Source organism: Misgurnus anguillicaudatus, chromosome 2, assembly GCF_027580225.2.
Source record: "Misgurnus anguillicaudatus chromosome 2, ASM2758022v2, whole genome shotgun sequence".
NCBI lineage: Eukaryota > Metazoa > Chordata > Actinopteri > Cypriniformes > Cobitidae > Misgurnus > Misgurnus anguillicaudatus.
This window is the reverse complement of record NC_073338.2, coordinates 27,403,840-27,428,858: the sequence shown is the minus strand read 5'-3', so window position 1 is coordinate 27,428,858 and position 25,019 is coordinate 27,403,840. Positions and strand designations below refer to the sequence as shown.

The following is a 25,019-nucleotide window of genomic DNA, read 5'->3' as shown; positions in this document are numbered from 1 at the left end:
AGTATAGTATCTAGAGAGGCGGTAAGAAGGTCTTTGAGTGGATGATTTAAGGGAATATTATAGTTGAATAGGGAGGCACTAGTGTTGGGTGAAGATCCGCTTCTGATGCCGGCTGCCTCAATTTCTGCGAGGATCTGTTGCCTGATGGAATTGATGACAGGGGGAGGTTCCAAGGCCAATGCGTTGGGTGGGATGGGCATTGGTGCTGCGGTAGCCAGCGTAAAAGGCTGACGGGTCTGGGGAACAGAATCAACAGAAAAAGAAGCCGCTGGAGCCGCTTGCGGAGGCAGCCTCACGCTTTGGGTCGATCCGTGGGCGAAAATATCAGGTTGAAAAGTCATAGAGGGTGCCGGGGCCTGACTCGTTAGCGGAGGCATCCTCACGCTCGTGTCGGCTCCTGCGGCAAAAAACCGGGGCCTGACTCGTTAGCGGAGGCATCCTCACGCTCGTGTCGGCTCCTGCAGCGAAAACCGGGGCCTGACTCGTTAGCGGAGGCATCCTCACGCTCGAGTCGGCTCCTGCTGCAAAAGTGGGAGAAATGTGAGAAGGAAAAATAGATGTGGCCGGCGCTGCTGCTGAACGCAACCCCGTGTGATAGAGAGACGGAGGGGCAGCAGGCCATTGGCCGGGAGAAGGAAGCGGCAGTGGGATGAGCAAAGCCATTACCGAGCTCGTGTTGGCTCCTGCGGAAAAAATGGGAGAAATGTGAGAAGGAAAAATAGATGTGGCCGGCGCTGCTGCTGAACGCAACCCCGTGTGATAGAGAGACGGAGGGGCAGCAGGCCATTGGCCGGGAGAAGGAAGCGGCAGTGGGATGAGTGCAGCCTTTGCCTCGCTCGTGTCGGCTCCTGCGGAAAAAGTGGGAGAAATGTGAGAAAGAAAAATAGATGTGGCCGGCGCTGCTGCTGAACGCAACCCCGTGTGATAGAGAGACGGAGGGGCAGCAGGCCATTGGCCGGGAGGAGGAAGCAGCAGTGGGAGGAGCGAAGCCGTTGCCGCGCTCGTGTCAGCTCCTGCGGAAAAAATGGGAGAAATGTGAGAAGGAAAAATAGATGCGGCCGGCGCTTCTGCTGAACGCAACCCCGTGTGATAGAGAGACGGAGGGGCAGCAGGCCATTGGCCGGGAGAAAGAAGCAGCAGTGGGAGGAGCGAAGCCGTTGCCGTGAGCGGAAGCATGTTCGCGCTGTCTGGCTGGCTTGCTAGCTGACTTGCTTGTGAGCTGGCTGCTGGAGACATCGGCGGGCGACCCAGGCTAGCTGATGGCTTCATGCGGTGTCTTTGAGACCTCCGTGTTTTCCCTGGTGTCTTTCGGGTGTACGGTGTACTCCGTGCTTGCAGAGACAAGGAGTCAGAGCTTGCTGTCACGGCTGTTTGCGGGGGTTGAGTAGCCCTCCGGCTATCGCGGAGTAGGCTGAACAGTTGCGCCTTTGTTTGTTTACGTAAGAATGGAATATCTGCATTTTCAAGAGCTAGTTCAAGGCCTAGGATGGACCATTTCTTGATGTCGGGGATTCCTGGAGAAGCAGAAGCGTATGAAGATGCCGGTGATGGTGGGGAGCGCCTCTGCGGGGTGCGAGGAGACGGTCCTTTTCTCCTCGGGATTCGTGTAGCAATGCGGGAAGATCGCCCGGCCTGTGGGGAGGCCTCGGGCTTGATTGAAACATCCCGACCGCTGTCGGAAGGCCCGAGATAATCCTGTGTGGTATGGTGCATTTCCTGTGCTGGGTTTGTTTGACTGGACATCTTGCAATAATGTCCCAGAGAATTGAGGGTAAGGACTCTATGATTATTTATAGAGCTGGTACTAAGTTGTTGTGTTGATTAGTGATTGATAACCAGCCGTGTTCATTGCTTAATCATCGAGAGCCAGCCGTGTTCATTGATTAATGATTGAAAGCCAGCCGAGTTCATTGACTGATCAGCTCCTCCCAAACCTTGTTTATATAAAACATCATTTAGAACAACCATTCTTGTGTGTTGCACAATGACTAATAGTTGTTTTTATTTTTGGGAGAGCATTTAAATTAATTTTTATAGTTAAAAAAGTGATGTCACTACAGTAAATGTTGTTGATATAGTATAGTGTAAGCTGTTCTGCAATACCAAGATTTTTTTTCATTCTGGTGACACTGTTTATGTCCTCTATGGTAATTTAAGGAGTAATTATTCACCTTGTAATACACAAATTCGATATTTTCCTCCACAGGTCCTGTCTCTGGGTGCGGATGTTCTTCCTGAGTATAAGCTCCAAGCTCCCCGCATCCACAAATGGACCATCTTACACTACAGCCCATTCAAGGCGGTCTGGGACTGGGTCATCTTACTGCTCGTGATCTACACGGCCATCGTCACACCTTATTCTGCAGCGTTCCTGCTCAGTGATGAGGCGCAGATCACCGTTGAGGAAGAAAATGCCATGAACCCTTGCTACTATTGTAGTGCACTTAATGTAGTGGACCTCATAGTAGATATCATGTTCGTAGTAGACATTGTAATTAACTTTCGCACAACGTACGTAAACAGCAATGACGAAGTCGTGAGTCAGCCGGGCCGGATAGCCGTCCATTATTTTAAAGGCTGGTTCCTCATTGACATGGTGGCTGCCATTCCCTTCGACTTGCTCATTTACGGCTCTGGAGAGGAGGTGAGTGAGCATGTGAAGTAATGATGTCACCATTTATGTGTTTGGATTGCTGTACTGTAGTGGGGAAGTACTCATTATCCCACATTGATACGTTGTTTTGTGCATCAACAGACAACAACTCTCATTGGCCTGCTGAAGACCGCTCGGCTGCTGCGATTGGTGCGTGTGGCTCGTAAACTAGATCGCTACTCTGAGTATGGAGCTGCCGTGCTTTTTCTACTCATGTGCACCTTCGCGCTGATCGCCCATTGGCTGGCCTGTATCTGGTATGCTATTGGGAACGTGGAGAGAAGTTCCAATTCTAAGATTGGTTGGTTGGACTCTTTAGGAGAACAGCTGGGGAAGCCTTATAATAATTCCATACATGGATCAGGACCCTCTATTAAAGACAAATACATCACTGCCCTCTACTTCACCTTCAGCAGCCTCACTAGTGTGGGCTTTGGAAACGTCTCACCAAATACCAACTCTGAGAAGATCTTCTCTATTAGCGTCATGCTCATTGGAGGTTAGTGTTTACTCAGCGTTCACCGATTTACATGCTCCCATACATATTTTAAAGGACCCTTACTGTACACTGACAATGTGTACTCTTAATTTATACAATTAAAGGGATAGTTCACCCAAAAATGAAAATAATGTTCCAAACTTGTAAGACCTCCGTTCATCTTCAGAACACAGTTTAAGATGTTTTATATTTAGTCTGAGAGCTCGTTGACCCTTCATTAAAAATCTACGTATGATATACTGTCCATGTCCAGGAAGGTAATAAAAACATCATCAAAGTAGTCCATGTGACATCAGTGGGTCAGTTAGAATGTGTTGAAGCATCGAAAATACATTTTGGTCCAAAAATAACAAAAATTACGACTTTATTCAGCATTGTCTTCTCGTGACTGCAGTGACGCAAATGCAGTATGACGGACTGACGTGTGATCTGGTGCACCCCAGCTGCTTTTTTTGTATGCCTAGGTTTTGTTTACAATCTAACGGAAACGCATGCTGTAAATTTGAAAAGAAAAAACTTCGCAAACCAGTCTGAGGATAACACGTCATAGTCTCGCGCATGCGCTTCACAACAGACCAGAAGAGAAGACAAAATAAAGTCGTAATTTTTTTTTATTTTTGGACCAAAATGTATTTTTGATGCTTCAACAAATTCTAACTGATGTCACATGGACTACTTTGATGATGTTTTTATTACCTTTCTGGATATGGACAGTATACCGTACGTAAATTTTTAATGAAGGGTCAACAAGCTCTCAGACTAAATATAAAACATCTTAAACTGTGTTCCAAAAATGGACGGAGGTCTTAAGGATTTGGAACGACGTGAGGGTGAGTCATTAATGACATTATTTTCATTTTTGGGTGTTGGCTTAAAGGTGCAGTGTGTAATTTTTAGAAGGATCTTTTGAAAGAAATGCAAAATTATATACAAAACTATATTATCAATGGTGTATAAAGACCTTATGTTTTTATAACCTTAGAATAAGACGCTTTTATCTACATACACCGAGGGTCCCCTTAATGGAAGTCACCATTTTGTGCCCCATGTTTCTACAGAAGCCCTTAACGGACAAACTTTTTTACTAAATTGTCTATGACGATTAAATTTTTATCCGGTGGTGGCTATCGTAGCTGCTGAGTTGGGACTGAGTTGTTGGTTGCAATTCGCAACCTCACCACTAGATGCCGCTAAAATGTACACACTGCACCTTTAAGACTTCTGCAGACTACTTCTGCATCTTTACCTTTAGTCTGTGTGGTTCAAATTTTCTTTAAAATGATTATTGAACTTTTCTTCACAGCGCTGATGTATGCTAGTATATTTGGAAATGTGTCAGCTATAATCCAGAGGTTGTACTCTGGCACCGCGCGTTACCACACTCAAATGCTGCGGGTTCGGGAGTTCATCCGTTTCCACCAGATCCCCAACCCACTCAGGCAACGACTGGAGGAGTATTTTCAGCATGCTTGGTCCTACACTAACGGCATTGACATGAATGCTGTGAGTCACAAAGCTTTATACATTATACCCCTATCATGCACACCTGACTGTACTAAACAAGGTTTATTCCTGGATACACGATGGGACACATTATGTGGTATCATTTATCGCATTATCTTTTGGTTTATCCCACTGCAGGTGCTGAAGGGATTCCCAGAATGCCTACAGGCAGACATCTGTTTGCATTTAAACCGTACCTTGTTGCAGAACTGTAAAGCTTTTAAGGGGTCCACTAAAGGCTGCTTACGTGCCTTGGCTATGAAGTTCAAGACCACGCACGCTCCACCAGGAGACACCTTGGTCCACGCGGGAGATGTGATTTCAGCACTCTACTTCATTTCTCGTGGTTCTATTGAGATCTTAAAGGGAGATGTAGTAGTGGCCATTTTAGGCAAAAAAAGAGGGCTTAAGTGGTTGTAGTGGTGATGGTGGGGGGTTTTCACCTGTTTAATACAAAAACTGACTTTCATTGGGAATATATTTATGCATATGTATTGTAGCATAACCACAGATGATAGAGACTACTGTTTTTCTTGTGCATTATTGTCCAAAGAAAGTAACTAACTTTTAAAGTTCAACCTCATCATTCTTGTACTGAAAGCCATTTGCAATTTTTTGAGACCTCAAATAGGAAAGTTGTTGTTGTAGCTCCATCTTGTGGCCATCTTGTGTTTTTTTAACAAAAAACAGGGAGCTTAGGGCTATCTAATGTTGTGTTTCTGTTGTGAGAAACTCATTCATGCATTCATTTTTGTCTGGTCTGTAGAAATTCAAAAGTCTAATTCTGTCATTCCCATGATTTATCTTGCAGGCAAAAATGACATATTTGGAGAGCCCATTAACTGTTTTGCACGTCCTGGAAAGTCAAGCGCAGATGTCAGAGCACTGACTTACTGTGACCTTCACAAAATTCACAGAGAGGATGTGCTGGAGGTCCTGGACATGTATCCAGAGTTCTCAGACTGCTTCTGGGGCAACCTGGAGATCACCTTTAACTTGAGAGATGTAAGATCTGTATATAACTTTTAAGGTTTATTTGGTTATTTGAACATATCAAAATGCATAGAAAAACAAAAAGCTCAAATGTAATAAAGCATAGACTAACTACAGACTTTCTTACTTAGTATTTTTGTCTTGTTTTCAGTAGAAATATCTTCAAATTCTTACATTAAGATGCTTTTTCTTGATTAGCAAAATGATCTAAGAAAATAAGTCTAGTTTTTAGACAAAAAATGTACAATTTAAGTGAATTTGTGCTTAAAACAAGCAAAAATATCTGGCAATGGGGTATGAAAAAAAATCTTAAAATATTTTTTTAAACACTTAATTTAAGCAAAATTTTCTCACAACATTGGCAGATATTTTTGCTTGTTTAAAGCACAAATTTACTTAAATAGTTTTTTATGTCTGTAAAAACTAGACTTATTTTGTTAGGTCATCAAGAAAATACACTGCAAAAAAATTATTTTCAAGAAAATTTTTTTTAGTATTTTTGTCTTGTTTTCAGTAAAATATCAAAACATTCTTAAATTAAGATGCTTTTTCTTGATGAGCAAAATGACCCAAGAAAATAAGTCTAGTTTTTAGACCAAAAATATCAAATTTAAGTGATTTTGTGCACAAAACAAGCAAAACAATCTGCCAGCATTTTTCTTACCCCATTGGCAGATTTTTTTGCTTTTTTAAGCACAAATTCACTTAAATTTGATATTTTTGGTATAAAAACTAGACTTATTTTCTTGGGTCGTTTTGCTTTAAGAACTTTTAGATATTTTTACTGAAAACACAACAAAAATACTCAGAATTTTTTTTCTTGAAAATAATTTTTTGCAGTGTACATATTGATTTATGATTTTTTTTTTTGATTTTTTTTTCTAAAAACAAAACAAAAATACTAAATAAGAAGTCATTTTTTGCAGGGTACCATTTTATATGTTCTTAATAATTAATGTAATCGGTTAATCCTCTTTTTAGTTATATGTTTTTTAGTACAGTGGGGCAAAAAAGTATTTAGTCAACCACCAATTGTGCAAGTTCTCCCACCCAAAAAGACGAGAGAGGCCTGCAACCTTCATCATAGGCACACTTCAACCACGAGAGACAAAATGAGGAAAAAAATCCAGAAAATCACATTGTCTGGTTTTTTGAGAATTTGTTTGCGATTTATGGTGGAAAATAAGTATTTGGTCAATAACAAAAAAGCAAGATTTCTTTCTCTCACAGACCTGTAACTTCTTCTTTAAGAGGATCCTCTGTCCTCCACTTGTTACCTGTATTAATGGCACCTGTTTGAACTTGTTAGCAGTATAAAAGACACCTGTCCACAACCTAAAACAGTCAGAATGCAAACTCAACTATGGCCAAGACCAAAGAGCTGTCAAAGGACACCAGAAACAAAATTGTAGACCTGCACCAGGCTGGGAAGACTGAATCTGCAATAGGTAAGCAGCTTGGTGTGAAGAAATCAACTGTGAGAGCAATTATTAGAAAATGAAAGACATACAAGAACACTGATAATGTCCCTCGATCTGGGGCTCCACGCAAGATCTCATCCCATAGGGTAAAAATTATCACCAGAATGGTGAGCAAAAATCCCAGAACCACATGGGGGAACCTAGTGAATGACCTGCAGAGAGCTGGGACCAAAGTAACAAAGGCTACCATCAGTAACACACTATGCAGCCAGGGACTCAATTCCTGCAGTGCCAGATGTGTCCACCTGCTTAAGCCAGTACATGTCCGGACCCGTCTGAAGTTTGCTAGAGAGCATTTGGATGATCCAGAAGAAGAGTGGGAGAATGTCATATGGTCAGATGAAACCAAAACATAACTTTTAGGTAGAAACTCAACTTCTTGTGTTTGGAGGAGAAAGATGCTGAGTTGCATCCAAAGAACACCATACCTACTGTGAAGCATGGGGGTGGAAACATCATGCTTTGGGTCTGTTTTTCTGCAAAGGGACCAGGACGACTGATCCGAGTTAAGGAAAGAATGAATGGGGCCATGTATCGTGAGATTTTGACTCAAAACCTCCTTTCGTCAGCAAGGGCATTGAAGATGAAACGTGGCTGGATCTTTCAGTATGGCAGTCATACCACCCGGACAAAGAAGGAGTGGTTTCGTAAGAATAATTTCAAGGTCCTGGAGTGGCCTAGCCAGTCTCCAGATCTCAACCCCATAGAAAATCTTTGGAGGGAGTTGAAATTCCGTGTTGCCCAGCGACAGCCCCAAAACATCACTGCTCTAGAGGAGATCTGCATGGAGGAATGGGCCAAACTACCAGCAACAATATGTAAAAACCTTGTGGAGACTTACAGAAAACGTTTGATCTCTGTCATTGCCAACAAAGGGTATATAACAAAGTATTGACATAAACTTTTGTTGTTGACCAAATACTTATTTTTCACCATGATTTGCAGGTAGATTCTTAAAAAATCAGACAATGTGATTTTCTGGATTTTTTTTCTCATTTTGTCTCTCATAGTTGACGTGTACCTTTGACAAAAATTACAGGCCTCTCTCATCTTTTTAAGTGTGAGAACTTGAACAATTGGTAGCTGACTAAATACTTTTTTGCCCCACTGTATATTCATATTTTATATTATATTATACACTGAAAAAATTATTCATTCAATTTACTCAATTTATACAATTTTTTTAAGGTAAGTGGTCACAATCGATTTATATAAGCTACATTTAAACAAAAAAAATTAAAAATACAAAACAAAACAAAAAACTTTTGTTTAAATGTACCTTAAATAAATTGATTGCAACCACTTACCTTAAAAAAATTGAATGAATCATTTTTTTCAGTGTATATTGTAGTCTGTAGTTTTAGTAAACTTTGCACATGTGTTGTTTGTACATTTTTTGCCAAGTCTCCTTAAATTCCTCTCAAAGCTCAGCTTCAGTGTCTACTCCAAACACACCAATGCAACATGCATTAAACAAATTAATGCATCTTATAAAATATTAAAGTAAATTGTTCAAATTTGGACATCAGTTTTTAAATAGATATTATAGTGCAGAATTTTTAAATGCATCATGAATGTCCTTTTAAAGGTTTGTCTGATCTCCCCATCAGACTAACACTAAGGTTGGATCAATGAGCAGTGACCCTGACGATTCAGATCATGGCTGTCACGACAATTTCTCACACAGGGAAAGGTTGTTCTTCGGTTCCAAAAATGAGAGAAATCTAGTGCTCCAAGGTAAGAGCAAAAACACATATGATAGTTTTTTCTAGGTTCTTCTACAATAGATCACGAGTATCATATTCTGCTGGTGGAGGGCCACTGTACTGCACTCTCAGAAAAAAAGGTACAAAAGTTGCACCTTTTTTTTTACTGAGTGTCTGTGACGGTACCTTTTAAAAAGTCCTAATATATAGCCTACCTTTTAGGTACAAAAGTCTATTTTTGGAAAAGGTACCGACCCAGTACCAACCTTTCATTCTGAGAGTGTGTGTATAGAGTTTAGCTCCAATCCTAACCAAACACACCTTAACCAGTGTATCAAGGCCTTGAGGATTACAGACAGGTCTAATTGATTAAGGTTGTAGCCAGGAAAAGGACTGGACCTGTTTTAGATTCTTTGATGTCACTCACTTTACAATTTCTCTTTTCAAGCAGAAAAAACACAGAAGGAAGAAGACAAACCCAACAGAATGACTTACCAAGCACAGAATCCAAGCAGCGCTCAGGACAGACAAATTGCTCATCGGGACTCAGACATTTTTGCCTCTCAGTCCAGCAGTGATGATGAGGATGAGTCCAAGCATCCGTCTGTGTTAGTGGACTGCTCACAAAGCCATATCACTAGCTTGGGCAATGCTAATGGGGAGAAGTACCAGAAAACCAGTAACTCTTTTAATGCACTGTCAGGTAGGATTTTAATAAAGTGACTTCATCTCTTTCCTGATGAAAGTGGTTTCTTGTCTAATTAAAGGGACACTCCACTTTAAAAAAAAAAAAAAAGCTCATTTTCCAGCTCCTCTAGAGTTAAACAATTGAATTTTACCATTTTGGAATCCATTCAGCCGATCTCTGGGTCTGGTGGTACCACTTTTAGCATAGCTTAGCACAATCCATTGAATCTGATTAGACCATTAACATTCAATTCAATTCAATTCAATTTTATTTATATAGCGCTTTTCACAATACTCAATTGTTTCAAAGCAGCTTTACATTAATAGAAGCAGTAAAAGCACAGAAAAATGACAGATAGCACAACATAATACACAATAGCATAAGCAGTCAAATTTGCTGAGGCTATGACTCGACATTATGAACGAGCGTATTACTAATGTAACGTCTAGGAGAAGAAGCTAAATTAAGCCCAAGCAGGCTACCTCCCCGGGGTAAAAAACCCCCTAGGAGAAAAAAAAAAACAAAAACCCCGGGTTGTTTAGCCGAGGAAATAAAAAATAAAAAGTCCTAGGAGGGAAAAACCCTTGGGAGATATATATGTATATAAACACATATAAACGGATAAGGAGATTAAGCGGGGATTAAGCGGGGTTTAAGCGGGTTCTGCCGGTGGTCGTTGGTCAGGCATCAGCTGGGCATCACAGTGATGGACGACCAGTAGATCAGAGGTGAGTCGACTTTCACATCTACCGGAACTGGGTCTGTTTGTCCCATTGTCCTCAGGGTCGAGGACAGGACAGGGAGAGAAAAACAAAATCATATTAGCGTAGGGGCCGTTCACATGTAATGCAAGTGTCACACAGTGATGTGGTTTAATCAGCTTAGTTTCAGACAGACTAACTATTGCGGCATAATTATATTATCCACAGTTGAGGATTTTGCAAATTGGGGGCCCACTGCGACGGTATATATGGTAACTAAGGGTCACCTTCTGATTTTTAATATAAAGAGAAAATGAAACCTGTCGACCCGTTTGACTAAGGCCTGTAACCCCACTGTCGTCGTTAATGCAGGTTCAGTGGCAAACGGGTCTATATTGCATGCTATTTACAAGATCACGAGAAAACGCCAACATCGCAACCTGACCATACGTGCCAACCCGTTTGACTAAGGCTGGAGGCCCCACTGTCGTCGTTAATGCAGGTTCAGTGGCAAACGGGTCTGTATGGCATACTATTCACAAGACACAAAAAAGCGCCAAAATCGCAACCCGACCATACGTGCCTACCCGTTTGACTAAGGCTGGAAGCCCCACTGTCGTCGTTAATGCAGGTTCAGTGGCAAACGGGTCTGTATGGCATAGTATTCGCAATATAAAGAAAGCGCTAAAAGCCCAACCTAGGGCCCTATAATTTCCGTGATCACGGAATCGCGGACGGAATCGCGGAATTGGCTAATTAACACGGAATCTAGTATTAACGCGGAATTTTGCGGAATTTTACATATTTTGAATAAAATTATGTTTTTGTGTGGGAGACGAACGTATGTCTGGGGGAAATGCAGACGGGGGGGGAAGTAAATCTGGGCGACACGCCCCCTCCCGTCGTTTCAGACCCCCTCCAAAACACTGAAACCATGGCGAAGCGGCTCTTCACGACTCTGCTTTCGTCAGCGAAAAAATTAAGAAATTCGACGCTAAGCACTTAGTTCCGAGCAGGTCTCACATGACTTTTATGTGACTGGAGAACTGTTATTTTGGAAGTTTTGTCAACACTCTGTTCACGGTGAGCGCAAAGATACATGCACTCTCTCATCCACGTCTGTCTCACTGTACCTCTCTCACGTGCACGTGTATTTGTTCAGTTTTACGCATCTGTCCGAAGTGCGAACACAAATCCTCATGTATTTGTTCAGTTTTATGCATTTCAAGCGAGCTGAGGCAAACTAACTATCCCTCGCATTTAAAATATAATCATCTGCATCATGAAGCCGCTCTCTGTCTCTCTTTCGCTTGCAGGTGCAAAGAGCTGCATGCTCATGCATGCTGTCCTAAGTCAGATCACTATCCTGTGTATATTTGTAAAGTTATATGCATTTCAAGCGATTGTGTATAAAATATGGATCGCGTTCCGCTGGATTGATGTGTTTAAGGCACTTCTGAAGGCACCACTGCTTTGACACCTTGTTGTAGCCTCCTGCAACAACACTAAACAATGCATTGAATTGAATTGAGTTGTGTGTGTGAGCGCGCGCATGTGCGTGTGTATGTGCGTGTGTAAATGCATCTTTTATAGTCTTTTTATAGTAATTCTGTTATCCAGTTTTTCCCCCAAATCATTTACATTTTAATCATTAACATTAAAGGCACACTCTTTTTATGACTAAAATAAAAGTAAAGGGTAAAAAATATAATTGCCAAAAATGAAAACGGATAAAACGGAATTTGCAAAAATTAAAACGGAGAAAACGGAATTTGGGAAAAAATAAAACGGAATTTGGGAAAAAATAAAACGGATTTTATAGGGCCCTACCAACCCAACCGTACGTGCCAACCCGTTTGACTAAGGCCGGATGCCCCACTGTCGTCGTTAATGCAGGTTCAGTGGCAAACGGGTTTGTATGGCATACTATTCACAAGAACACGAAAGTTCCAAAATCGCAATCCGACTATACGTTAAGATAAGGTTTTTATTTATTTATTTGGTTGGTCTGTTTTATGACCGCGAGTGCTTTGTTCGGTACAAATAACTATTTCGAGTTAAGTACTTTTACTAGACAAATTATGCGAATGCTTTGTTGAAGAGAAAAGTTTTAAGTCTAGATTTAAAATTATCGACTGTGTCTGATTCTCGGACATCGGTTGGTAAATCATTCCAGAGCTTAGGGGCTAAGTAGGAAAATGACCTTCCACTTTTAGACACTTTTGATAGTCTAGGGATAATCAAGAGACCAGAATTTTGTGACCGTAGTGTGCGTGATGGATTGTATTCTGATAGTAATTCTCTAAGATATGAGGGTGCTAGGCCATTTAAAGCTTTGTAGGTGAGTAGTGATATTTTAAATTGTATGCGATATTTAACTGGTAGCCAGTGTAAAGATGCCAGAATTGGGCTTATGTGGTCGTACTTTTTAGATCGAGTAAGTACCCTTGCGGAAGCGTTTTGAACTAGCTGAAGCTTGTTTACTTGATTTGCATGGCATCCCCCGAGTTGCGAGTTACAATAGTCTATTCTAGAGGTCATAAAAGCATGGATAAGCTTCTCTGCGTCACGCTCAAAAGTAACCAAAGAGTTTCTATATTTTTTCTATTTATAACGTGACCCTTCTGTAGTTACATCGTGTACTAAGACTGACAGAAAATTAAAAGTTGGGATTTTCTAGGCAGATATGCCTACTATAATCTCATTCTGGTGTAATAATCAAGGAATGGCTGCAGTAGGCGCAATGATATTACGCAGTGACCGAAAATAGTCCCCTGCTATTGAAAGTTGCTAAGGGGACTATTTTCGGCTGCTGCGTAATATCATTATCGAAACTCTTTGGGTTTTTTTTTAGCAATGCTAAATGGTCCAATCAGATTCAATGGATTGTGCTAAGCTATGCTAGAAGTGGTGGCGCCAGACCCGGGGATCGGCTGAATGGATTCCAAAATGGTAAAAATCAAATATTTAACTCTAGGGGAGCTGGAAAATTTGAATATTTTCAAAAAAAGTGGAATGTCCCTTTAAGGTGTATTATGTATATATTATATTGGGTAACCGTAAAAGGCTGATTAAGAAAATTACACAAAAAAAGAATAAAACTTTCATTGCTGAAAGTATGTCAACACACCCCTCTTATTAATGGGTTTGGCTGTTTCAGCTACACCTAAAAATACCATATTTTTGATTGATTGATCAAGCATACAGCAATAGGGACATTTCTGTCCCATAATAGTACTTTACAAGGTCTGTAAAGAAAGTTTTAGTGAGTCTGAATGGGTGTCATTCAAACCCATACCCACACCCTTAGATTAATGATCTTATGCAACTATTATATATCTTAAGATGTAATAAATATATTAAGATAATTATATAAGTGCAGTTAATGCGTAATGTTGAAATTACTTTAACCTTATCCTAATTTAGGAACTCTTTCAGGCGTCTCAAACATGTTCAGTTTTTGGGGGGAGAATCGTGGCCATCAGTACCAGGAAGTACCCAGCCACAGCATATCCTTCCCTTCATCTTCAGTTCCATCCAATATGGTCCTGCACAATGTTCCTCAGCTCCATTGCATGGAGGTAGAGAACAGACTGGAACTGATGCAGAGACAGCTCCATCGGTGAGATCCAATAGTGTGTTTTTCACTTTTTTAATGATCTATGAATCATTATAGCTATCGATTTTAAGCTAGGTTTGTGGTCTTTTGAAGACTTGAGAAGCGCATGTCGACGGACATCGGGGCCATTATGCAGTTGCTTCAGAGGCAGATGGTGCAGGTTCCACCGGCCTACAGCTCTGTGACTTCTCCGGTAGAAGCATCTGCAAATCCACCCAAACCAGGCCAAAAACTGGTTCAGCCTGTCAACCCTTTAGAAACAGAAACACCGGACATTCCCTCTCAGGTATCACAGTCATTGTTGAACTACAAGAATGAAAATCTCATAGCCAATTCAAATTTCTAATCTTTTTGTGTCTTTCCCAAGATACTTCATCCACAGGACTTTGCTGACAGCCCTAAAAAGTCAAATGAAAGCATGACTGGGGCGATGGAGCTACTAGAATGTTCCCTACAGCCCTCCTCTGATGGTCAGGCCCTCAACCAGACAAATACAGGGACATGGCCGCATAGCACAGGCCAGAGTTCAGCAAACCTCTCAGATGATCTTACAGCGCACACTGATGCGCAGCAGGCCGAACAAGGAGATGATCATTTATAGGAGCCTCTTGGAACAGTTCATCATTTACAAGGTGGACCAAGGCTTGATTTGGTGTCTGATGAGGGTCACAAAGCCGATACAACATCAGTTAAAAGGGTTTGATTCCCAAATACGATTCTGATCCTGGGAGTTAGGAGTGAAGTTTTTGTTTTAGCATCACAATGCTTACAAACTGAAGGACCACCTAAAAGCAGAAAGTCCCTCCTACTTCAGGTTCATATTAATTACCTCAGAAGCGTAGAGTCAAAATTAACATCCCTTTAGTTTGGCAAGTATGTGTTAGCTGGTCTAACAATATAGTTTTTACCTGTCTCTCGCTGAAAATGTTTTATTTTACAAAAGTGTTCATTTGTTATTTTGAGCCATAAATGCAATGATTTGTATTAGCATATCAGTTTTTTAATAATGCAGTTTTGTGTGTTGTCTGTATCGAAAGGTGTCCGACGAAACAATACACTGCACTGACCAATCATCTGACCAGTTAAGGTTTAAACCTTGGTTCAGTTTATGAACACAAAGAAAAAAAATGTATCTCAGGTGGCAGAACACAAGCTCATCTCATGTAGATGAAATACCTCCAGGAAAGTTTGATACCTGCTGTATAATATGACTCAGCTCTTTAAAGTGCATGACTGAAAGCATGTGTTAATATCTTTCGCTGCACAGAAGTATATTATCACTAAACATAATCATCTGTTTGACCAAAGGGTCAAATTATGTGTAGAATGTGATTTAGAAAGTATCAATTAAAATCATATGTTAAACATCCATATCAGCAGTGGAGTTAGTGTAGTAAATATGACAGACACATTTAGTAGTAAATTATACCTTTCAAGAAAGATATTATTATGAAATGTGACATTTATAAAAGGAGTATAGTTGGGAATGTTATAATGTATTTATTAATTTATTGCAATATCTTGTGTAGGAGTATTTATTGTTAGGTTACTATAAATTGACTACTGTGCAGATTTGATCTATGAACTTGGATCATATTCACACCAAATAAATAAAGTCATCCAAATGTTTACTGTAGTTGATCAAGCACTCACCAAGATTGAAATGGAATATTCTGTCATAACTGTGTTTCTATCATTAAGCATTTTTGTCCCCAAAATTAAAGGGGACATTTCACGGAGAGACTTTTTTAAGATGTCAATTAAATCTTTAGTGTAGATTTATTTATGTATGTGAAGTTCTAGCTCAAATACCATATAGATAATTGACACTCTGTAGGTGTGAGCAAAAATATGCTGTTTTTGGGTGTGTCCTTTTAAATGCAAATGAGCTGATCTCTGCACTGGCAGTGCCGTGGTCGGATATGCAGATTACGAGGTAGTATTATAATAATAAGATCCCCTTCTGACATCACAAGGAGAGCCAAATTTCAGTGACCTATTTTTTCACTTGCTTGCAGAGAATGGTTTACCAAAACTAAGTTACCGGGTTGATCTTTTTAACATTTTCTAGGTTTATAGAAGCACTGGGACCCAATTATAGCACTTAAACATGGAAAAAGTCAGATTTTCATGATATGTCCCTTTTAAATGTCACAAATTCTGCATCCTGCTACCAACAAAAGTTATGAAATCTATTATCGTGACTAAAATTGATGGTAGTGAATTTAAATTTTTTCAAGGTACAGGGTTTACCCTTCAGTTTTCCACACTATTTATATATTTGAACTTGTGCTTAAGAGTGATTCTGTGCTTGTTTTTAATATGTACACTACAAGCATGTGTCATTACATCAAGCTAAACTGTAATTGTGACATTGTCTGTGAAACCCAGGCTAATGTCTCAGTCTATAATTAGAGATTAATGAGATTAGGAGCATCAAAGTTTGATTTCACTCATTAATTTCATATTGATTTCAATCTTTGACATGATCTTAGTCAGAATTAAAGGGGCCATGGTATGAAAATCTGACTTTTTCCACGTTTAAGTGCTATGATTGGGTCCCCAATGCTTCTATCAACCTAGAAAATGTGAAAAAGATCAACCCATTAACTTAGTTTTGGTAAACCATTCTCTACAAGCACATGAAAAAATAGGTCGTTGAAATTCGTCTCTCCTTATGATGTCATAAGGAGCTCTTATTATAATAATACCACCCCTTAATCTGCACTATACAACCACATCACTCCCATTTAGTGCAGAGAAAAGCACAATTGAGTTTTAATTGCAACAAACCACCATCATTGTGATTAGTGTTTGAATTTCATCAGCTCATTTGCATTTTAAAGGACACACCCAAAACTGCACATTTTTGCACACACCTACAAAGTGGCAATTTTAAAATGCTATAATAAATTATTGATATGGTATTTTGAGCTAAAACTTCACATATGTGCTCTGGGGACACCAAAGATTTATTTGACTTAAAAAGTCTTGTGCCATGGCCCTTTTAAAGATATCAAGGTTATATTTTCACAGAATGTTCTTAACATTATGTAGGTTTATTGCATTAAGAAATAGGTAAAACATAAAAGCAGGCAACAATTGAGCTTTGAAAAATCTTTTTAGCCATCAAAATCCAATGTAAATCAAGACTATTTACTTATGAGTAAACCATGACTATGGATACTTCGGCTATACTTTCCATTACAAATCTAGTCTGGTTGCTCAAAAAATGCTCTTCTTGCTCTTCTTCCATAAAATCAACTGTTCTGATAGATCCGGATTCAACGAACCACGCCCACACAGCCGTAAAAAATGTTTTATTCAGTAGCAATTCGGCAGCCTACACTGTTTATTATGCGCTGATTGGGTAAAACCGCTGTCTATTATCTACATCAACGCACTGGTTGTGTCTATTTACTGTCCATCAATGCTGGGAGGGACACTTTAATAATCGAGAGGATGCTCAAACTAAAAGCAGACTAGCGGGTTAAAGACACGACGTGTTCGACTTCATGCGGCGTTGCGCAAACCGATCAGCTTATGATATTAAAGTACCGCGAGAGCGCTGCGTTTTCGACTCGCTCTCGCGGTACTTGATGTCATTAGCCGTTCAATCTGCGCAGCGCCGCACGAAGTAAAACTTGCTTTGGACGACTTTATTGTGATTGGATGGAAGAATCAAGGGGCGGTGCGTTGTTTTGCGATCACAGAAGCGCACTGCACGAGACATCGGCCAAGACTACATCGTACTGAATTTAAAAACAACAACGGGTAAGTGCGTTTTGACGTTAACCCTCTCTTGCGCTGCTTGATATAAGAAAACATTTTGACGCCATATGCATAAAGAGCTAATAATGACAGTGAATACAGAAATGAGTCATTGAATCAGCCCGTTATGCACGCTTCGGAGTCACAAGGGTTTTGATTCAGTCAATGGCAGTCGCTGCTTGGCAGGCGTTAGTCATTGTTATTGAAGCTTTATTATGCGATGTACATAAACGATGCGTAGTGACAGTCTCTGCACGTTTGCAAACGTTGTTCATAAATGTGTCGATATACCGAGATTTCTCTTTGTTTGGGTACTGCCGCAGTTTTGGAGATGCTCTGGACAGGTGTCTGCTGCATCCCACCATAGCCATGAGAAACCCTGTTTCCAAATCTGCTGTAGTTAGTTACATCACTTGCAATCATAGACTGCAAACTGAAACAACGCTTTCGTTGATTATAATTGGGAGCCTTGTGTTTGTCGCGTCGCTTGTTATAAAAGATCTGCCATAGATAGTAGCGCGTTTAATGCGTGTAGGCTTTCTGCAGTGCACCCCTCAACATGCCTTTTGAACATGCGTCACACTGTAACATCGATCTGAAATGAAACCCACGATCCGGTACATTGAAGGTCATGTACAGTATGTTTGGCTGGAGCATGGCAATCATAAAACGTGACTGTGCTCTTTTTATGTGATATAACAAATCATCTCAATCAGAGAAATAACTTTGTGGTGTTTTCATTGACCACACCCCCCATATATTTTGTTATTGTTAATTTTTTTCCCCTATTTATTGAGGCAGGCTTTGTTTCCCAGTATAGGTTATTTCCTTCTATCAAATATCTTTCAAGTTGTATTGTTGATCAATAACAGGTGAGAACATGGAAAAGTATTAACATGAGCCTACGTTAGGACTGGAAGATAAACAGAAATATTGCAAATGTGCATATTGCAATATGCTTATTATCGTAATGATTTGCAATAACTGAAAGATTTTAATACTTAAGAAAGTATACATATAGTCCATATTTTAGGTCGATGCAGGTAACCGATAGACTAGAGTAACAGTGATGCTTCTTTTCCAGGAAGAATATGGGACATGTATGCTTTATATATAATTTTCAGTTTTTATTAACTTTAAATAATTACTGATTATTAAGCAAGTTATCACATATCCCTTTTTTTCAGTATTGTGGAGCCCTTGCCTTTGTTTTGTTATATTTCTAATTTACAGTAATACTTTCTGCACAGATGTAGTTGTTTGAATCATTGCTGTATTAAGGTGTTTTCAGACCTTAGTCTTTGTGTCAGTGTGTTTTCTCCCTTGGTTTGGTTCAAGGCATATTTCAGTGGTTCTCAAACTGGGGGCCGCGAGATGATGCCAGGGGGGCCCATGTTTTATGACATTTTATAAAATACATGAATTTTCCTGAATTCTGTGTAATTAAACCAAAAAATATATAAGGCTACTAACCAACAGCCCTACTTTGAATAATTGTATATGTTTTGTTTAATTAAAATGTTACATTTTAGAACAAAATTTCTTTGGGGGGGCCGCAAACAAATACACTGTATACAAGGGGGGCCGCACGCTGAAAAAGTTTGAGAACCACTGGCATATGTGAACACTGCAATCGCGCTCAGATCCGCACTAAAACAACTGGCCCAAATGCAAACATATTAGAGCAGTGTTTCCTTCCAGAAAGTTTTAGATGTCTCCTCATTTAAAACACCTGATTCAACTAATCAGTCTCCTTCCAGAATGGATAACATGTCTCTCTAACAAGCTATTGAGTAAAATCAGGTGAGTTAGATAAGGAGACATCTATAACTTTCTGGAAGGGTGTACTCGAGGACCAGGATTGGGAAACACTGCACTAGAGTGCTTCGTAATAAGTGTGAAAGCAATCCGACCCAATGGACCAATGAACAGGCTAGCTTATTGCTTTATTAAAGAGCACCTATTTCATTGCTAAAAACCAATGTTATTTTGTGTATTTGGTAAAATACAATGTGTTTGCGTGGTTTATGGTTAAAAAACACATTCTTTTTCCACATACCGTACATTTTTGTAGCTCCAAATTTCACTCTCTTCCTGAAACGCACGGATTTGAAAAGCGCTGTGTCCCTGATTGGCCAGCTAATCTGTACGTTGTAGGGATGTAACGGTATTATAAATTTCGTGGTATTGCGGTAGAAGATTTTCCCGGTACCACCGTGGTCACATGATCGGTAAAACGTTAGGTCTTCCGGGCAACACGTGTAGTTTTTTTCCGGTCAAGTAAAGCGAGTGGAGGGACGCGGGAACTACAATTCCCATAATCCCATGCGTGCTACTCTGACGCCTCCTTTCTACAAGCGGCAATGGCGGAAGCAAAAGAAACACGGACTTTAAATCTGATGTGTCGAAAAAGTTAGCGTTCGCTGTGACAAGAAACGAGGAAGGACAAAATGTGATGGACATTCAAAAAACGAGTGAGTAAATCCGTGAATGAGCAGAGTGTGTATGCCGTTTTTCAATTAGAAGGTTGCAGCCTCCTTAGATCGCATATGCAGGCTGCATCCGTCATTAAACGCCTGGTGTATTTAAGTTAACTGAGTATTATTCGCAAGTCATAGGCGTGTTACAATAATATACGATTAAATAAGAATAATAGTCAACTTAAAAAATGTTAATATTTTGAAATAAGACGGTCTTCATTACGTATGCAGCCTACAAATGCGACCCATAGAGGCTGCAGACTTCCGATTTGGAAACGCGCCCCTGTATTAAGTGAGCTGACCTCAGCTCTAAGTCCAGCTACAATAAGTAAGCAATTTTCATTTTTTACTGGGTTGCTTTTGTTTTCAGGAATTGACCCATCTTAAAACCCATCATCTTTTCTTGATTCTACAATCACAACCGTTGCTTTCATAGGAGTACCAAGCATTAGCATTAATATTAATAATAATAAAAACTAGGTCAATTGAGGGAGTCACTCAATTCTTAAAACCTGACTTATTGGGAGTTGTTTAAAGTCGACAAACTAAAATGAAACTTAATTTTTCTGTCCTTTTTATGAAAATTGTAAACACTTCACTACACTTTGTACATTGTAATGTTCAGTCTTGTTTAATAAACACATATGGGAGTTTTTTCCAAGTCTTCATTTGTTTTTTCTTCTTCCTGCAAATGTTTCAATAATTACCGTACCGTGGGCATCATACCGAAATACTACCGTACCGTGAATTTTTGATACCGTTACATCCCTAGTACGTTGTGATTGGTCTGAATACCTCTGACGGCAGATGGAAATGTGACGCTCCTTACCATGTTTGAAAGATTTGGATGCTAACAGGAGTTAACTTACAGGCTCTGAGTCCGATAATGTTGTTCTTTTCTACATCACCAATCCCAGGAAGTAAACTGTTGCCTACAATTCGTTTGTTTGTTGTAGTCCAAGAAAAGAGATTTACGTTGGAGATGATAACTCGTGTCATACTTTAATTTGGGGTTTTGGTACCTTTTGCATATTGTTAACATGTACTAATACACACTTACACAACAAAGGAATTTTAAAAACATGAATGGGACAATAGGTGCTCTTTAACTATGAACATACCTGATAGCTCTTTGGTGACAAATTCTGGTGAGCATGTCAACGTTATTTAAAACCAAAGCGCACCTGCTTTTTTCCGTAATAGGTACATGGTGAGAATGTTGTCCTACCTAAGTTTTGATTCCTTGTGAAAATAATATGCATATTAATCGGCCTGTATATATATATCGGTTATCGCCCCCCAAATATAAAGAGTTATCGGTTATCGGTATCGGCCAAAATTTCCATATCGGTGCATCCCTAATTGTTGGGATCACTTTCAGAGTGATTTTCTTCCAGCTGATGAATGATAAAACATTATCGGCCAATGCGTATGGAATTTAAAGGGTTTGTAGATTTAAATGAAATGCAGTGTGCGAGTTAAAAATAAACATAGCTATCATCTGTTGTTGTGAACACTAATATAGTTCTTGTTAAAATTATCTTTATAATGAAATCGTTTTAAGATTTATTTCTCACACTTCTGGTAAAGTACCAAAAAGAAAACAAATATACTCTACACCGTCAATGCCCTGGCCTCAAAAATTACTGCTGAAATTATATAACCGAACAGTGTCACCATATGTCGCAAGAAACTTAAAGCTAAGTAAGATGGTGTGCTGTTTGTTGGACCATTGTATTTCTGGGGTGTCAGGCCAGGGCAGCTGGCTTGTTGTGATGCCCTGTATCCCGTCATACATAATTATCATTCCCCTCCTTGATGGTGTCTGATTCTAATATGAACAGACACCCCCTCCACTGTTTTGCCTTGACCATGGGTAAATTCTTTACAAGATAGTATCACTTTGCATTTATAATGTGATGTAAGCCGTAGGACTCTACTGTATGTAGTGTAAAAGAATGAGTATTACAATATTTGGATCACACCTCACTAAAGGTTCATGTTTGCTTGTCGACCTGACCTCATTTTTTTCAATTATCTGTTACGTAACCAGGTTTTATGATTAAGGTTACCTGGTAAAAACGACATAGTTTGAGTGACAGTATTTCGACAGGTTTCTTTACTTTTTGGGTTTTTCGCTTTACCTTCATAATAATTTGAAGAGAGACAGACAGAGATGGGCAGTGGTGCAGATATACATAAATCCTGTCACAATAAGTGGCAGCCAGTAACTACATGCTCAATGGCTTTGTCACACAATAGGACACATTGAGTCAGACCCCCATCCCACATTCTGTGTGCATTCATACAGGAATGTTTGGTATACAGCGTATACACAGCAACACTGTCAAATGCCGGCCCGAAACACTTGTGCGCTTTCTGTTCTTCTTTAAATCGAATAATGATGGAGTGTATGCTGCCAGAAACTGTTCTGATTTGATACTATTTGGCTCGATGAACATTTAAGTAGATAGTCTGGTTATCTACTAAGTGTCTGGTTAACTACTGAATCACACTAATGCAGATTTTGCTTTGTGCCTTGCTTTAATAATCTGGGATATTATCAGTGACATTCTGGCCATTGATACTGTACAGTATTTGTGCAGTAATAATATCTTAATTTATAAAATGTAGATTCAGCGTATATGATTTTGTCTTACATTGCATGATTTACTCATATCATACAATTAATATTCAGTTCCTTAGTTTTTCTTAAATCTTTTTAACAGTTTACCCACATACATATACAACAACACACGTGCATTTTGATTAAACCTGTTTACAGGAGTGGTTCCTTTAAAATACAGAGAGATGCCACTCTGTGCCAGGGCTGGTGCCATCATGCAGGGCACAGTGAAAAATTGCTGAATCACAGAATGGCAGAGGACTGTGTGTGGGCTTAGATCTCAGCAGTAATGTACCTGTGACTCATTTGACATGGTTGAATGGTTAAGCCTTAGGACTAGGAGACAGCACAATATGACAGTATGCCATATGTTTGGAATTGTTCTCTTATTCTAAGGCCTTAATTGAAAATGAACGAGTATCACCTTGAATCAACGATCAGGATTTTTTCCCATGCCATGTTCAATATATCATTGGTGCTGGGGGATCTACATACTAAAATGTGCCTGTAATAACTCATTTTAAGCTTTACAGTCTTTGTTTTGCTCAATGTTTTATGTTCTTATTGTGCAATGCTCTTTGTGTATGTGAGCTTTGTGTACAGTAACAGCTGATTCCAGTAAGTGTTTTTGGGCTGATGCTGAGTGCATTCAATTCAGCCGACAGATTCAAATGGGGAAATCATGCTGGCTCTAATCCCTTCTTTTTTTGGACCAGCTGGACCTCTTACCATCCATCAGGATATCAACAGAAAGAGGGGAGGGAACAGATTTGCAGACAGGGCTGAGGATGAGTGGTGATGTCAAAGATCAACCAATAGCTGAAAAGTGTAATGATTTTGGTTAGATTCTGGGGGAGCAGCATTTTAATCCCCTGTTTATCTTCGATCAGACTTGCGTAATCATATTAATGTCTATACTGGACGGACGAAAACCACTGCAGAGATTTGTTTAGCTTTTTACTCATTTGCCCCCTGCTGCTTTGGGTGGTGATGATTTTTATGTTTGTCATGCAACAGTTTTAAGACTTTTGGTGAACAATACAGTGTTATATTAGGGTCTTTATAGGTGCGTAGGGTTGTAGAAATAATAGGTCACAGATAAACTTTTGCAATGGCAAACAAACATGCTGCCTTAGGCTAAAGCACAATAAATCTTTCTTCCTCATTCTGGATCATTTATTTTATCATGTGACCTTGTACCACAAAACCAGTTATAGGGGTAAATTTTTTGAAAATTAGATTTATACCTCATCTTAATAAATAAGGGCCTGTTTACACGAAAACGCTCGAGTGTGAAAACGTAAAAATATTTTATCGGATGTGCCTTTCGTTTACACGGCGACGGCGTTTTGGGGGCTTAAAAACGCAAAAAAGTGAAACCACCCTTCAGAGTGGAAATCTTAAAAACGATCTACCGTCACGTTCTCGTCTAGAGAGTAAAAATGCAAAAGTCTGCTCATGGTGGCTGTCGTCGCGTACGCGTTTACGTCACAGGCATGCGCCAGTTCAGGAAAATAACAACAAACATGTCGGATTATTTCCATACGTCGGACCTTCAAGTTGCCATAGCAGCTCTGATAAATATACAAGAGTCTTTCCAGCAGTTGAATGAAATATTCACAGCTAGTATTACTGATCAGAGAAGGCGCATTAATTACCTCAGTGAAACTGTTGATGCGCCAATTCGTCGGAGGCTAGCCAGACGGCTTTGGACGTGACCTGGGAGAACCAGGAAGAAGGTTGTACGCAAGCACACGGACTTGGTGTTGTTGTGTGTCAGTGCTTCACATTGCCTCCTAGCCGCCTGGAGTGCATACTACAACGAATATCTCACACTTATTCATCACCATATGCACACAGATTTCCCCCTCAATATGCTTGCATAAACGCGGAATAAAAAGTGATAACGCAACAGTTCTTTTGCGGTTTCTTTTCAGATCTTTTCCATGTAAATGTAGCCTAAACTTACAATTGATGTATGTTTTGTTAGAATAGGACAATATTTGGTAGAGATATACAACTATTTGAAAATCTGGACTCTGAGGGTGCAAAAAATCTAATTGTTGAGAAAATCCTTAGCAACACATATTACTAATGATAATACATTTTTGATTATTTGTTTATTTAAGGTAGGAAATGTACAAAATATATTAATGGAATATGATCTTTACTTGATATCCTAATGATTTTTGGCGCAAATTTTTTTATAATTGTGTCCCATACAATGGGTTGTTGGCTACAAAAACACATGTGCGACTTATGACTGGTTTAGTGGTCACATATTTTCTTTGGCTACCTA

At 39.7% G+C, this 25,019-nt stretch overlaps 2 protein-coding genes across 7 annotated transcripts in view; both read left to right on the top strand.

The window, feature by feature from the left end:
• The window catches only part of kcnh2a (potassium voltage-gated channel, subfamily H (eag-related), member 2a), a 54,982-nt gene extending 39,494 nt beyond the window's left edge, over nt 1-15,488 (top strand). The window contains exons 6-15 of the mRNA XM_055202244.2: nt 2,207-2,644; nt 2,756-3,152; nt 4,456-4,655; nt 4,794-5,046; nt 5,467-5,660; nt 8,740-8,866; nt 9,287-9,538; nt 13,651-13,846; nt 13,937-14,129; nt 14,211-15,488. Of these exons, the coding sequence (XP_055058219.2) occupies nt 2,207-2,644; nt 2,756-3,152; nt 4,456-4,655; nt 4,794-5,046; nt 5,467-5,660; nt 8,740-8,866; nt 9,287-9,538; nt 13,651-13,846; nt 13,937-14,129; nt 14,211-14,444 (2,484 nt within the window). The 3' untranslated portion in view covers nt 14,445-15,488. The remainder of the gene's footprint in view (nt 1-2,206; nt 2,645-2,755; nt 3,153-4,455; nt 4,656-4,793; nt 5,047-5,466; nt 5,661-8,739; nt 8,867-9,286; nt 9,539-13,650; nt 13,847-13,936; nt 14,130-14,210) is intronic.
• Nucleotides 15,489-17,463: 1,975 nt separating this feature from the next.
• Nucleotides 17,464-25,019, top strand: part of map4l (microtubule associated protein 4 like) — a 61,680-nt gene continuing 54,124 nt past the window's right edge. For 5 of the 6 annotated variants that reach the window (XM_073875835.1, XM_073875818.1, XM_073875824.1 and 2 more), the window contains exon 1: nt 17,465-17,617. The gene's annotated coding sequence lies outside the window, so the exon portion shown is untranslated. Of the gene's footprint in view, nt 17,618-25,019 lie in introns of all 6 variants that reach the window. The other variant, XM_073875829.1, reaches the window with a different exon arrangement.